Genomic DNA, 15,373 nt, shown 5'->3' with positions numbered 1-15,373 from the left:
ATTCCTAATGCCTTTTGAGAATACAGAGAGATATCTTTAAATGATGAAAAACATGGAAAGGATGAGGGAAGCAGTTTACCAAGCTCGTGATGCTTGGTTCACATGGCCATGTTTAATCAAAAAATGTAATTAAAAGAATACTGTTTCCCTCCAGTTTGACTTGTCACTTGATCTTAATTCACTGTGTCTTTGCTTTTACATGCCAATTTTTCACATGTTTTTTCTCAAACAGCAAGAGAACCCAAGATCAGTACACAAATCCAGTGAACCTTTTCTCCAAGCTTTGAAACAAATCAGCAGATTAGGCTTAAAGACATATTACATTAATTGGGTACACAGAGTTAGATAGAGCCTTATAATTTCAATAAAACATGCAAACACTGTATATGCAGGGTGGATTGGGAATCGAACCCACAACCTTCTGTACCACAACCCTGTGTATGTGTAAAATAAATAAATAAATAAATAAATAAATAAATAAAATATATGAAAAATGTGACCAAATCACATTGGAAAAATAACACTACAAACACATGCACTATAAGTGAAAAGTCCACGCACATTAAAGTAATGAAACATAACATGTAAAGTTTCGTTAAAATACTTGTAAAACTATTAATATAGGATTTTCACTTCTCTGTATAGAAAGAATATACTTGAGTGGTAGGAAGATATATGTGGGCCAACATAATAATAATAATAATAATAATAATAATAATAATAAGTAAAAGAGATGGGTGAGCTTTATAATGCGACGCAAATTATCCTCAATACTTTTAAAACTATAATAAAACAGTGTAGTAGAATAAATAAAAATGGAGTAGAAACAAATTTATTTTTTTTCCGTTGATGTATCGAGCATATAATATAGGCAGCCTTGTGCAAAAGAAATGCTTTAGGGTGGTATGTTAGTGTTTGTGTAGAAGTTTGATGCAGTGTGCAGGAGGTCTGTCTCTGTGGTGCTGATGTATTGAGGCGTGCCGCTGCTCTGTGTGCGTGTGATGGCGAGAGGAGGCTGTGCTCTAAAAAGCCTCCACAGCGACTCAGCTGCATCACTTGCGAGTCAGACTGATAGCTTTAGTCAGAGAGATACGGGACAGTTTTTAGCCCTGAAATTGACACAGGACAGGAGTGGAGCATGGGAGCGACATTATCAGAGCAGCAGGATAAATGTGAGGAAGATGAGGAGCAGCATTCAGGACAGGATGAGGAGGTAACGGAGGACAGCGCTGAAGACAAGGTGAATATCAGGCTAGTTATAGCCTCGATTTGAGCTGCTTGTAAAGCATTTAAAGATACTATAGATTTAAAGAAAAACAAACAAACTGGTTGTGTACTGGTGTGGAAACTGCGGAGAACTTTTTTGTGTGTGTTTTGCTGCTGCACTGCAGTGGACAGTGATATGGTGATGCTAGCTGCTCACTGTGAGCTAACCTAATGACCGAGGCTACATCATAAAACTTCATCATGTAGTCCGCATTAAAATTTAAACCGAATAAAACATTACATTTCCGACCTATGGTGTGTGAAGAAAAAAATATCTACTTTTGATAGATTGGCATTAATTAACTGTTTAAAAAAAACACAAGGCAGAATTTCACTTTTTGTGGCACTTTTAGGACCTTTTTAAACAATGGGTTTATAACTAGCTCAGGTTATCAAATTGTTTATTTCAAATTATAAATATATAAATCAGATGAAGGCGGAGTAAATAACTCATTATTGCATCATTCCTTATGTGTGTGTGTCTACAAATAAACACACACACACACACACACACACACACACACAGATATGTATGTATTTATATATATAGCCTATATACTATGTGTAGGTATTGTGTAGGCCTCCAGTGTGCATTTCCTATGCAGTGCTATATTTTCTGTCATTGCTTCCAGCTGCTCTCCAAATAGCATCTGCATCGATTTTTCCATGTTATACACGAATTCTGCCACAGTAGCACAAGATATGTGAGATGTAACCCAACTCTTTAAAAATATAAACTCCTTTAAACATCTGAATAAATGATCATAGTCACTGCGATGCCTTCTGTTCATACAACACTTTAAACTGTAAGAGCAATAAAAAAAACATGATGCTATGTAATAAATTATTCATTAAATCACAGTCATGGTAATAGTATCTTTGTTGTTTTGTCTTGGATGTACATTGTAGATTGTTTGCTTCTAATACTAATTTATTTCCAAATATAAAGAATACGTTTAAACAGGGTAACAGTAATAAACAGGATCGCATAATACATCACATTTAGTATAGTGACAAGGATTATTTCCACACCAATTTTAGCTCAATTATAATGTTAGTACAGACAGTTATGTTCAGTAAATATATACATGTTTGCAGTTGGTTTGTATTGTACAACTTCTGCACAAAATCTCCCAAACCTTATACATACACATTTAATAAACTCCTGGTTTCTTACCTTCTAATGGTTGACAGTGAGTTTTAATTTAATTAATTTAAATGTATTTTATTTGTATAGAGCTTTTAACAATGGACATTGTCGCAAAGCAGTGGACATTGTTTCACATTCGGAATAAGATGTTAAAGTTTAACATTTTAATTTATATTTATAAATGAGGATGCCAGAGGCAACTGAAAAAACTGGCACGGAAAACTCCTTGAGAGAATATGGGGAAAATCCTTGAGAGGAACCAAACTCAATAGGGTGACACCATAAATAATTTCCTGTCTGTAGTTTTAGGGCTTTTGGTGACAATTGAGAATAGTTATTGACTTCTACCATCTAGCAGGTGTTAAAGTATATATTTATTATCCTGTGGACTGTAGTAGAATGGTTTAAAAGAATAAAATGCATTGATTTTCTTGTCACAAACAGTTAGTGTTCTTTACAATTCTTTTGCCTTTTTAATAAATTTCATATTCTCTCTAAGTTCATTCCTGGATACTGGAAATTTTTTTGCTGGAGTATATATATATTTTTATTTATATTTATATATATATATATATATATATATATATATATATATATATATATATATATATATATATAAATATCTATATATATATATAGAGAGAGAGAGAGAGAGAGAGAGAGAGAGAGAGAGAAGAAGTTTTGGGACGTCTGTCTTTACATGCACACGAATGTAATATGGAGATGGCGCGCTCTTTGCAGCTAAAACAGCATCAACTCTTCTGGGAAGGCTTTCCACAAGGTTTAAGAGTGTGTTTATGGGAATTTTTAACCATTCCTCTAGAATCGTGTTTGTGAGGTCAGGCACTGATGTTAGACAAGAAGGCCTATCGGGTTGAGGTCAGCACTTTGTTTAGGCCAGTCAAGTTCCTCCACACTCCACACCCAACTCATGTCTTTATGGACCTTGCTTTGTGCACTGGTGTGTGGTCATGTTGAAACAGGAAGGGGTCATCCCCAAACTGTTCCCCAAAGTTGGGAGGATGAAATTGTCCAAAATGTCTTGGTATGCTGAAGCATTAAGAGATCCTTTTATTGCAACTAAGGGGCCAAGCCTAACCCCTGAAATTAATGATTTGGAGGGGTGTCCCAAAACTTTTGGCAATATAAGTGTAAGTGCTTGAAATCTCCCAAGAACTGATAATTTTACATTCAACGTTAGAATTATAGCTTGCCTCTCCCTCAGGATATTGCATTCAGATACCCATTTAAAAGAATGAAAGAATTACAGAAAAAGCTGGAATTTAAAATTATACAAAGACATTTGTGATATTCTGGAGAAAAAAAGACTAGGTACAGATTCCCCAGGTCGATTTTGGTGTTCTTAAGGTGTCCCCAACTATTATCAATACCAGAAATGTAATTAAAAATGTATATAAATATATATATATATATATATATATATATATATATATATATATATATATATATATATATAAATATATATATATATATATATATATAAATATATATATATATATATATATATATATATATATATATATGGGTGATTCTCATGAAATCTTGGTTTTAAAAATTTCAAACATGAAAATTTTAAAAATACTTAAATTAACTTTTTTTTTCAGACATTAAGAACAAAGTCTGGAGTGTTTGTGAACATTAATTTAAAAACGTTTACTTACCATTTAACACCTTTTTGAACATAAGTCCTAAAAAATCTCATTACCGCAACACTGTGAAAACATTAACCCTGATAGAAAAGCAAATACATTTTCACAATTTAAAAAATGGATTATTAATAGTCATGCACAGTTACTTGAAGTGCTGAAATAATATTTATTTTTAATTTAACAGTTTTTTCAATTTTGACTGATTTCTTTCATTACCGCAACACCATCCTCAATTTACAACCATTTTTTTCAAATATATTTTGAAGAAACCAGACATTTTTTCAAAATGACGTGACAAACTGAGAGAACATCATTTTAAGATTCTGCACATGCATTTAAAATCAAAGTACTATATTTCTATTAATTAAATTAACATCTAATAAACATGAGTTTCGGTAATGATATATAGGTTTCGGTAATGAGGTTAATTATTTCGGTAATGATAATAAGTATACTAGTGTGAGATTTGTACTGAGACTTGTATACTAGTCTGAGATAATGCAGAAAGAAACAGATAATATTTGCACAATCATGCATTCAAGTTCAAAACAGTTTTATTGTCCAGTGCTTCAAAAATACAAAAGCCAAAAAGAAAAAAAGAAATTAAGAAAAACATTAAAACAGGAAAAAACAGGACAACATTTCAACGTTTACCTAAACATGAACCATTTTACCATAGCACTAAAAAATAACTGACCACTGTCTGTTTTTCTTTTCATGTTGCGGAAAGAAAGCATTACATTAAATTAGTCTCATAACATGGGGGAAAAAACATTTTATGTATACATCATCATATAGTATAGACTTGATGCTTACTCTGTGTGTGTGTGTGTGTGTGTGTGTGTGTATATGTGTGTGTTCTGTACTGGACCTGAAGTTGTGGGGTGGGGTAGAGCTTAATTTTAGTCTTTGAAATGAATTGAAAAGTAAAGTAAACAAGAAAATAAAAAAAAATATTTATTATTTTTTTTATTATGTAATTAAATTACTAAATTATAACAAAATTGTGCAGCAAATTTATTAGGCTGCTGTCACTTTAAGAATCACACGACCTACTTGCCTTACTGTGGCAGGAATTTCCCCCAGTATGAACAGTACACTCAGTCCAGCACCAAAGTACTGTTATAGTAGTGGCTAAAGGGTTGTGTGTGTGTGTGTGTGTATACTCTCATGTACATTTCCTAACACTGTAGGGTGTTTATTGCTAATTACACCTGCTGTAACATCTCCAAACCTAACCTCTCTCTCTCTCCTAACCTCCCTCTTCTGTACTCCTCCAGCAGTTCTGGGTTTCTGTAGAATTTTTCCCTGAACTTTGTCACCGTGGCCTTTGCTAAAGCTTTTTTTTCACACTTACTGATTGTCTACAATGAAACAAATCATAAAGCAAAATATCAGCATTTAGGAAATATGAAATTAATATTAAATTCATAAGATATCTTTAAAGTTCTCTTTACCACAACTGGCCTTAAATGGTTGCGGTGTATGAGAATGGTGTTGCGGAGGATGAGGTGCCTCAGGATGTTTTGCTAACAACAGAGAAGCCATGATGGCTTTACTAATTTTTTTCTCAATGCATATAATAAGACCTCAATAAAGTACATTTTCATAAAAAAACTGTAAATCTAAAAATTTTCGAAATGTAGAAAACTTCCTGTTTCGATAATGATAATCAAAAAGTCGTGTTAACATTTTGACAATAGAATATTTAACATTTAACTGGAGAGATATAAAAAGATGATCTTACCTGGTCACCATCTTGAAGTAACTGTCCCATGTGCTCCATCACTCATAATCAAACTTTATTTACATTCTGTATGTGTGTTTAAACAGTCCTTAAAAAGTGTTGCGGAGGATGAGAACATCAGGCATGGACACATCATTTTCCTTATTATACATGAATATTCAGTAAAAAAAAAATTCTGTCATCTAGAATAATCTAGTAGAACATCCATTTATTTTTTTTCTAAATTAAATATTTTTTTATGTTAATTTGTTTAAATTAAATCATAACACACATTCAGACACAGCTGGACGTGTTGCGGTAATGAGAATTTCAGCAGAAAATGCAGTAAAATAGAAAAATAATTCATTCTCATGTTGGAATTACACATTGTGCAAGGTAGAGAACAATATTGTCTTTATTCTGATGCTTTTTTATATTACTAAATTACACTTTTTTTATTTAAAATCATTAGTGCCGTGGTGTTTCAGTGGTTTCATGAGAATCCCACATATATAAATATATATATATATATATATATATATATATATATATATATATATATATATATATATATCTTGGGTAGTTCACTAGGGGCCAAATAGCAAAGAATAGCACTGACTATCATATGAAAATGCTTAGATCAGGATCTTCTCACTTAATTGCACAGTTAATGTTTACTTTTTAAACAATTAAAACATCATTTCAGTTCTTAAATGGAATGTACCTAAATGTGACATCTTTGTATTCACAGCTCACTGTACCATAACATGTGCTCTCAATAGGTAATAAATGTTATTACTAAAGTCAATGTGAAAGTACACGGATGTTTCCTTTTTACTTTTCCTTCTCTGTTGGTAATAATATCATGTGGAAGCTGTTCTCCTTTTTAAGCTTGCATTACTGTTTCTGTTTTCATTTTTGGTCTATTATTCACATGACAATCTGCTGTACCTTATACCTAGTTGCTTCAGAAAAATTGGAAAATCTCTGGCCAGAATGGAAAACCAGAAAACCAGACTGATGAGATGAATAGTCAGTCTGATGAGAGGGACCTTTTAGATGGTGAGGATATTCTTAATCAATCATTTCCATTAAACCATCTTCAGTTATATTTGAACACATTTTTTGTTATTTATTTTATTCAAACCAATGTCCATAGAGACCATATGATTGATTTGCACCATAATTAACAATTTATATCATTTCAGTGGGATCTGGATTTGTGACACTAAACGAAGATACTTCTGATATGACCGACAGTATTCAAGAAGGAGATGACTCTGACAACATTAGTAAACAGATGAACAACACAGATGAAAGATCTGTAATAGTGAACGAAGAAAATGAGGTCAAGGACAAAGTAAATGACGCTGAAATTGGCTTCAAAAAAATCTTCAGATTTGGTGGATTTAAATTCACTCTAAAGAAAGACAAGGGTGAAAAGATTGATACAAATGAGCCTGTAGAAAGTGAGCAGGACAGAAATGCTGCAGGTCCATCAGAAGAATCTTGGGACACCCCAGATTTGAATCCTGTCAGGAGAAATGAGCAGGATGAAGAAGAGAAAAAGATTGAAGGAATTGGGGGTGATGCAGGTGCTGAGTCTCCTGAGACACAGTTTACTGAAAACAGGGAAGAAACCACTCCTCACAAAGGACTGATGGGAGATGTTCCTCAAAGCCCTGAACCTGAGGAACCCATGTCCCCAGTTAAGCGATTTTTCTCACAAGGAATTTTTGGTAGTTTGAGAAAAAAGAAAAAAGATGAAGGTGGACCAAAAGAGAATGAAGACGAACTGAAATGTTTGAACAAAGCGGTTGAAAAAGAAACTACAAAAGAAGACACTACATGTACATGCCTTGATGTCTCTAATAGTACAATTGCTGAAGATAAAAATGGGCAGCTATATAAGAAAGATGAGAGCAAACCTGCAGCTGAAGGAGACATTATGAATTGTCTAGAACAAGATAAAGTGCAAGCAAGTCCATTCAAGAAGCTTTTTAGGAAACTGTCCACAAGAAGATCGAGCGAAACAAAACCTGGTGACACAAATTCACTTGACCCTGGAGAAAATAGCAGTGAAAATCCTCAATTATCCACAGAATTAATTAAGTCCCAGAAGGAGCAAGAAACAAAGGTGGTTGAAACACAGCCTGCGGATGAGATGATGGACACGAGTCATGAAGAGTCAAAAAAAAAGTCAGACTCAGCTGTTTCCTGGGAAAATCTTATATGTGTCAGGTCTGCCAAGACAAGGGCTAGGAAAACGTCTGACTCTGAAGATGAAACACAAGATAAAGGAGAGGTGCACAGAAGAGCAACTGAATCACCATTTGAAAGTTCTACTGAAGGTGATCATCTTACATCGTCCAATGAACAAGGTGCTAGTCCTGCAGAAGAAGACAGTGGGTCCACATGGAAGTCTTTTAAAAAGCTGGTAACTCCAAAGAGAAGAAGCAGAATGGAAGAAAGTGGTTCAGTTGAGCAAATCCAGTCAGACACGGAGATTAGTAAAGATGAATCTTCATGTTCCTTACGGAAACTTATTTCAGGGCGTAAAAAAATTAAACTTGATGGGCAGCAAGAATACATATCATCCGATGAAGGTAGTAAAGGCACAGGAACAGACATTGAGGATGACGACACCCCAGGGGTTGTACCACTGTCTGAATATGAAATAGCTGAACCTAAAATGTTGAAAGAGACGACTGATGGAACAAAAAGAGAAAGTGAAAAAGAGAAAGAGATGCAACCTGTTAGTGAAGAGGACAAACCTAAACAAATACAGCCTTCATATAATGTTAAACCTTTAAGCTTCGATGCTGGCCCATCAGGTATACCTATTCCCACAGAGTATATGGAAGAATTGACAGAATTCCTAAGCAAACATCAGCAACTCAGTGACATTCCAGAGGAAGGACTCATTGAGGAAAGTGTTGCAACTCCACTATCCTTTGTTGAATGGACAACTCAGTATGACACCTTAGCTGAAGATATAGTAGATATGACAGCTGATGCAGTCACTGCTCCCGAACATGCATCTGAACACACTGAGGATGAAACTTCTGAAATGGTTTCTGCAGTTTCCCAACTATCGGATTCACCCAAATCATCAGGAAATGTAACACCAATATCACCTGTACACCATATGAGAGAATGTGACACAATCTTTCAGGAAGTTGTGGAGTCCGTCAGCATGGTGCCAAGTGTTTTGTCCATCACTACACAAGACCAAGTTCCTGAGGCTCAAGCAGCGTCAGTCTCTCAGTTTATCGTAGAGTCAACTACAACAGCTGAAACAAAAGTATTAGTAACCCATAAAAAAGAGGAAGCTACATCCATCTGTATAGGCATTGTTTGTCAGGACATTAGAGCTGCTGAAGTTGTTCATTCATTGCCCTTATTTGAAGGCATATCAGAAATCACTCACACTGTACCAACAGAATTTGTCTCTGAGGATTTGGCAGAAGAATCTAAGCTAGCAGGAATAGCAAGTGACAATGTCAGTGAAGCTGAAATCGAAGAAATCAAAACGATGTTACATGAAGTGCTTTCACTTGACAAGCAATGCACAATTCTTGCTGAAACCGCGAGAAAATCAAAGCAAGTTATGATGGTTGAAAATGTTCAGGAAGAAGTTTCTCCTGTGATACAGATAGAAGATGTGGAAGATGATTCAGCTAAATTATTAAATGGACTTCATGAATGCACACCGGTTCATGCTGCAGTTTGCAGTGCAAGTCAGCTTCTTGAGGAGCAGATTATTACACAGAACAGCAACAGGCCTGAAACTGAAGGTCCACTACAGCCAGCTGTAGAAGAACCTGTATATGAACAGCAGACACAGAACACTCAAATCCCTTCTGAGGTTGCAAAAGAGAACAGAATTCCAGATGTTGAATCATCAGCTGCTGACGTTGAGCAACTTGTTCAAGTCACTGAAGTAACAAAGCCTGTATTATACAGTGTTGTAGCCTTAGAGTCAGACCCTGCTCTGAATCAAGTCTCAGCAAGGACAGAGGCTGGAGTTCTTGTATCAGACATGAAATGTTCAGAGTCTATAGCACCAATTAGCAATGTTATCCCCATATCAGATTCTGTTAAGATAGAAATGGATTTGGAGCAAGAAGCTCAAATGAAAAATGACCCTTCACCACATCATAAAGACAGTCATACAATCCAAGTTAAAGTGAAAAGTTCTGAGCTACAAACAGAAAATAAAAATGCTGAGACAGTACCTGCACTTGGCACCACAACAGCTTCAGCAGATGCCTTTAAAAATATAGAGATTATCAGAGAGGAAGAAAAAACAAAACAAAAGATTGAACCTACTTCTGCAAAGACTATTGTGGAAACTGGTGATGAAAAGATTGTTTACAGCCTTGAAGCTGAGAGTCTTTCAGAAATCATAGATAAACCAACAGAAGGACGAGAAGGTAAAGAAAGTGAATTGACCACACTTGTCAGGGAAAGTATGTTACCTTTAGCAATGACCAGTGAAGAAAGTGCAAGTAAAGAGACAGAAGATATGTCAGAAGTTATCCTGGGCCTTAAAAAAGAACACACAGAAGAAGAAACGGTTCATATAGAAGACTGCAAGAGTAAGCATGCTGCAGGTGATGAAATAGGCATGCTCACACTTAATCCAACTGAAACAGTTGAGGAGACCAAGAAGCCGCCAGTCATCTCTGAGCAACCAAGAGTCTATGAAGAAATGCCAGAGAATGGAGTCCAACCACCAGCAACAGACGAACTGATCGCAGATGCACAAACTAAAGCTCCAGGGCCTGAAGATGATTCAGCAAAATCAGAGGCGGTTAAAAGATCATGTGTGGATGATGAACCAGATAAATTATTAGCAAATGAGCAAGAAGATAATGAAACAGCAAATCCTGAAATTACTACAGACCTAAAAACTGTAGAGACATTTAAGACATTTCCTGAAGTTGAGCCGCAATGTGACCCAGATGAGCAACAAACCGAAGTTTTAATCTCAAAACCAGAAATGTTTCAAGCAACTGAGTCAAGTCATGAACCTTATGAGGAAAATAATGAAGCAACTGAAGCCATGGTTAAAATGACTGAAACCATTTCAACATTTATGTGTGAAGAAGAAAAAAGAGTTCAGTGTAATACAACTGAACAACCAGTGGCAACTCGACAGTGCTTTAATGAAATAGACAGAGTATGTTCATTAGATCAATCTGTAATGTCTGACACACTTTCAGCAGAGAAGCAAGAGGATAATGAAACAGCAAAGCCTGAAGTTAAAACAGAAATCATTACAGAACACCAAGAGGCAGTGACAGGATTATCTTCAGCACAAACACTTTCACCAATATTGAAGAACGTTTTAGAAAAAGAGGATGCAAACATCACCAGACCAGTTATAGTTGAGGTGACGGAACCAAAATTAGAACTGCTTATGATAACAGAGACAATACAACACACATCAGAAGTCCCGGGACTGGATGACCAGACAATAGCTCCTGAAACAGAAACCTTAGTGAGAACATGTGTGGAAAAGGATGTTGAAGCACAGGGCTCTGTTGTGACATCATTAAAAGAAGACACAGATGTGAACTCTTCAGTTTTGAGAAGCAGTGAAGCACAGATAAAAACCGTGATCTCTGCGGTACAAACGCTAGAGGAGCGAACAGCAGCAGATATCCCAGTGATTCAAAAGCCAACTGTTGGTCAGCTGATCCAGGAACCAGAAATGTCCATGGTGGCACAAGAAATAAAGGAAACAAAACCAGACACAGATGATGTTACTACATTAAATATACCTGTGGCAGAAGTTACAAGAGTAGAAGTGACCAAACAGATCATAAAAGGAGCAGTTCTGACATCAACAGTAGCAGAGTATGAAATTACAAAATTGAAGGAGGACGTGGTTTCAACAGTTACTACATTAATTGAAGAGCCAACAGTAGCTTCTTGTGTAAAACTAAAAACAGCATCAGAGGCCTCACTGGTTGAAACACCAACAGTGGTTCCAGCTGAAGTCCAAAGACCAACTGTTGTCCCTGTGATAGAAACACTGGCAGTTAACAGAGCAGTAAAGGAAGTGGAAACGCCAGTCACTGAACCAGAGGTTGAGGAAAGACACCATGATGCACAAGCTGCAGTTAACATTGAAGTGAAACACCTACCACTGACTGAAATAAAAGTAACAGAAATAACTGAACAGATAGCTGGAGAGACGTTCCTGAAATTTGAGCCTCAGCTCAACACTGAACAGCCACAGAAAGAATTTTTATCCTTAAAATCAGAAGAGAGTCAAGCACCTGAGTCAAGTCATAAACCTTATGAGGAAAATAATCAAGTAACTGGTGCTGATGAAATAAGTGAAACCATTTCATCAGCTATACATGAAAAAGTAACAGGAGTGGAATGTAAAATATCTGACCAACCAGTAAAAACTGGACAGGGTGGAGATGGAGAACCAGTAAGTGCAATGGATCATGTAAGTGAAATACTTGCTAAAGATAAAGCTGAATCCCCAGAAGGTTTTGTCATGTCTGAAACTGAAGGGTCTGAGCATGTATTGGAGGTAACAAAAGCTAGTGTTGAAGTTGTAACTGAACATGAGGTTGAAATGACAGTGGGATTTCAAGAAAACATTGTCTATCCAGACGCAACTAAACAAGAAGAAGTGTCTGAAATAGACGTGGAAAATGCAGCAGTCACTGAAAAGAACACAGAACGAACAGCAGCATTAAAACTGAAGGAGGAATCAACCATTATCAAGTCTGAAGGACAGACAGTACTCACATCTGAGCAAGTGGCAGAGTCACCAATTGTGAGTGTAAATGAAAATAAACCTGAGGTGCTGACACATGAAATGAGTAAAATTGGAGCAGAGACACTGGATGTGGCAGAATCAAAGGCAGATATTAATGTAGTATCAGAGATTCAAGCAGAAATGCCTGGTGTGGCCTCACCAGTGGAAACACCGGTGGTCATATCGACAGAAAAGACTGGTAATGTAGAAGCTCTTGCTTTGACATCAGTAATAAACAGATTACAGTCGGATTTAAAATCAGTCAACGAACCAGAGGTTTCTACAGGATCCCTACGACACGAAACTCCCATTGTAGTCTCAGATATACAAACAGTGACAGGGTTATCTTCAGCACAAACACTTTCACCAATAATAAAGGACATTTCAGAAAAAGAGGATGCAAACATCAACAGACCACTTATAGTTGAGGTGACAGAACCAAAATTAGAAATGCTTATAGTAACAGAGACAATACAACACACATCAGAATTCCCAGTACAAACAATGGAGACCTCAGCTCTTGAAACAGAAACCTTAGTGAGAACATGTGTGGAAAAGGATGTTGAAGCACAGGGCTCTGTTGTGACATCATTAAAAGAAGACACAGATGTGAACTCTTCAGTTTTGAGAAGCAGTGAAGCACAGATAAAAACCGTGATCTCTGCAGTACAAACGCTAGAGGAGCGAACAGCAGCAGATATCCCAGTGATTCAAAAGCCAACTGTTGGTCAGCTGATCCAGGAACCAGAAATGTCCATGGTGGCACAAGAAATAAAGGAAACAAAACTTAAGACACTAGACACAGTTGATGTTACTGCATCAAAGATACCTGTGGCAGAAGTTACAAGAGTAGAAGTGACCAAACAGATCATAAAAGGAGCAGTTCTGACATCAACAGTAGCAGAGTATGAAATTACATCGTTGAAGGAGGACGTGGTTTCAACAGTTACTACATTAATTGAACAGCCAACAGTAGCTTCTTGTGTAAAACTAACAACAGCATCAGAGGCCTCACTGGTTGAAACACCAACAGTGGTTCCAGCTGAAGTCCAAAGACCAACTGTTGTCCCTGTGATAGAAACACTGGCAGTTAACAGAGCAGTAAAGGAAGTGGAAACGCCAGTCACTGAACCAGAGGTTGAGGAAAGACACCATGATGCACAAGCCGCAGTTAACATTGAAGTGAAACACCTACCACTGACTGAAATAAAAGTAACAGAAATAACTGAACAGGTAGCTGAGGATGTAGAAAATACAACAAACCTCAAAGAGAGTAAAAGCTCTGAAGAGCAGAGAGGACGATTACAAGAGGTTTTTGTCCCTGTTGTGAAGACAGTTGAACCCCTACCAGGAGCAGATGATGATATATGGGAGGATGCTACTGAAGATATTAAAGATGATCATTGTTCCAGGACGAAAGCAAGCGGAGGTTTATAAGATGCAACCGTGTGCCATGGCGATAAGTGAAGCCTGTAAGTCGTCGCACATTACACAAAACCTCTGAATATTTAAAGACCAACATTATAACTTATAAATCAAAACCTTTTTTTGGATAATACAGTACCAGATGTTTTTATTACAGGTTTGACTGAATGCCAGTGAAGAAGATAGAGTCTTCTAACAGACTCTGGAAACAGTAAAGGCTGAGGGTGACCCCAGCATGAATGTCTTGATGAAGCCACAATTTGGTGAAACGTTACAGAAGATGTGTATAAGCAATAATGCAGTACAGGAAAGGCAAGCATTTAAAAGCAAAGCCATAATGACACAAATTATTTACTCAATAATATTTTATCAATATTTTGTATTTTAATTTTGTGCCTTTAGCAACCCGATATAAACATGCACCCTCAATTTTGAAGGTAAATCAAGTTTAAATGTAGACATTTTAGTGATACTGCAGTGGGATTAGTTTGTTAGCATCATGAATACATAGAATAGCTAGACCTCGCTTTACATTCACATACTCTTAAATCATGTTTAAATAAATATAATGCTGTCACCAAAGCTATATTTACAATTGTATATAGCCTACCTGGACTTCTTATTACCAGAGAGTAAACACTGGTTCAAGGAATCTCTTAAGTCATTAAAAATGATAAGTTATAGTATAACTTAAGTATAAAATAATATGTTTATAGAATGATTTGTCTTTAAATCTGACAATTATTGTTTTTTGTGAAATTTGAACAATCACCAACTATATGCAAAAAAAGATTTTTTGTCCTCATTTTGTCAAAAAATAATATTTATATTTAAAATCTTTAAACAAATTTAAACTTTTAAAAATAATATCTAGGTTTAAGTCTCATAAATCTGTTAGAGTTTTATTATTATTCCACACAAACCAATGTGGTGAATTTCTGGAGCGTTTTAAGTTACTGCAAGCATTCTGTATTCTGTTTTATTATTATTATTATTATTATTATTATTATTATTATAAGGGTTTAAAGCACTTAAGATTTTAAGTTTTAATTCAACAATGAACTATTAATCTGCAAAATATTTATGGATTAATCAACATTATGTTTATTTTATTTAAATAAAAATAAATTTAAGGATTCATGGTCTGTGAGTTCATTAATTGGCAGTACAAGAATAGTCTATTAAATCGATCCACATACAGAATTTTAATAAAACAATAATAATAATAATTATTATTATTATTATTATTTTAAATTAAAACCATTATGCAGATTGTTCAAAGCATTACTTTATATCAAAAATATTTTTGAAAAATAATTATAATCAGTTTTTGAAAAATTATAATCAGT

The 15,373-nt window shown here is 35.5% G+C and overlaps 1 protein-coding gene across 1 annotated transcript; it reads left to right on the top strand.

The window, feature by feature from the left end:
- Nucleotides 1-975: 975 nt before the first annotated feature.
- akap12a (A kinase (PRKA) anchor protein 12a) lies at nt 976-15,011 on the top strand. The gene is made up of 4 exons (XM_058399909.1): nt 976-1,240; nt 6,775-6,874; nt 7,021-14,071; nt 14,182-15,011. The coding sequence occupies exons 1-3, from the start codon at nt 1,139-1,141 to the stop codon at nt 14,034-14,036; spliced, it is 7,218 nt and encodes a 2,405-aa protein (XP_058255892.1). The 5' UTR covers nt 976-1,138; the 3' UTR covers nt 14,037-14,071; nt 14,182-15,011.
- Nucleotides 15,012-15,373: the final 362 nt, after the last annotated feature.

This window comes from Hemibagrus wyckioides, linkage group LG09 (assembly GCF_019097595.1).
Source record: "Hemibagrus wyckioides isolate EC202008001 linkage group LG09, SWU_Hwy_1.0, whole genome shotgun sequence".
Taxonomy (NCBI): Eukaryota; Metazoa; Chordata; class Actinopteri; order Siluriformes; family Bagridae; genus Hemibagrus; species Hemibagrus wyckioides.
The sequence above is the reverse complement of the archived record's forward strand: the minus strand, read 5'-3'. Positions and strand labels throughout refer to the sequence as shown.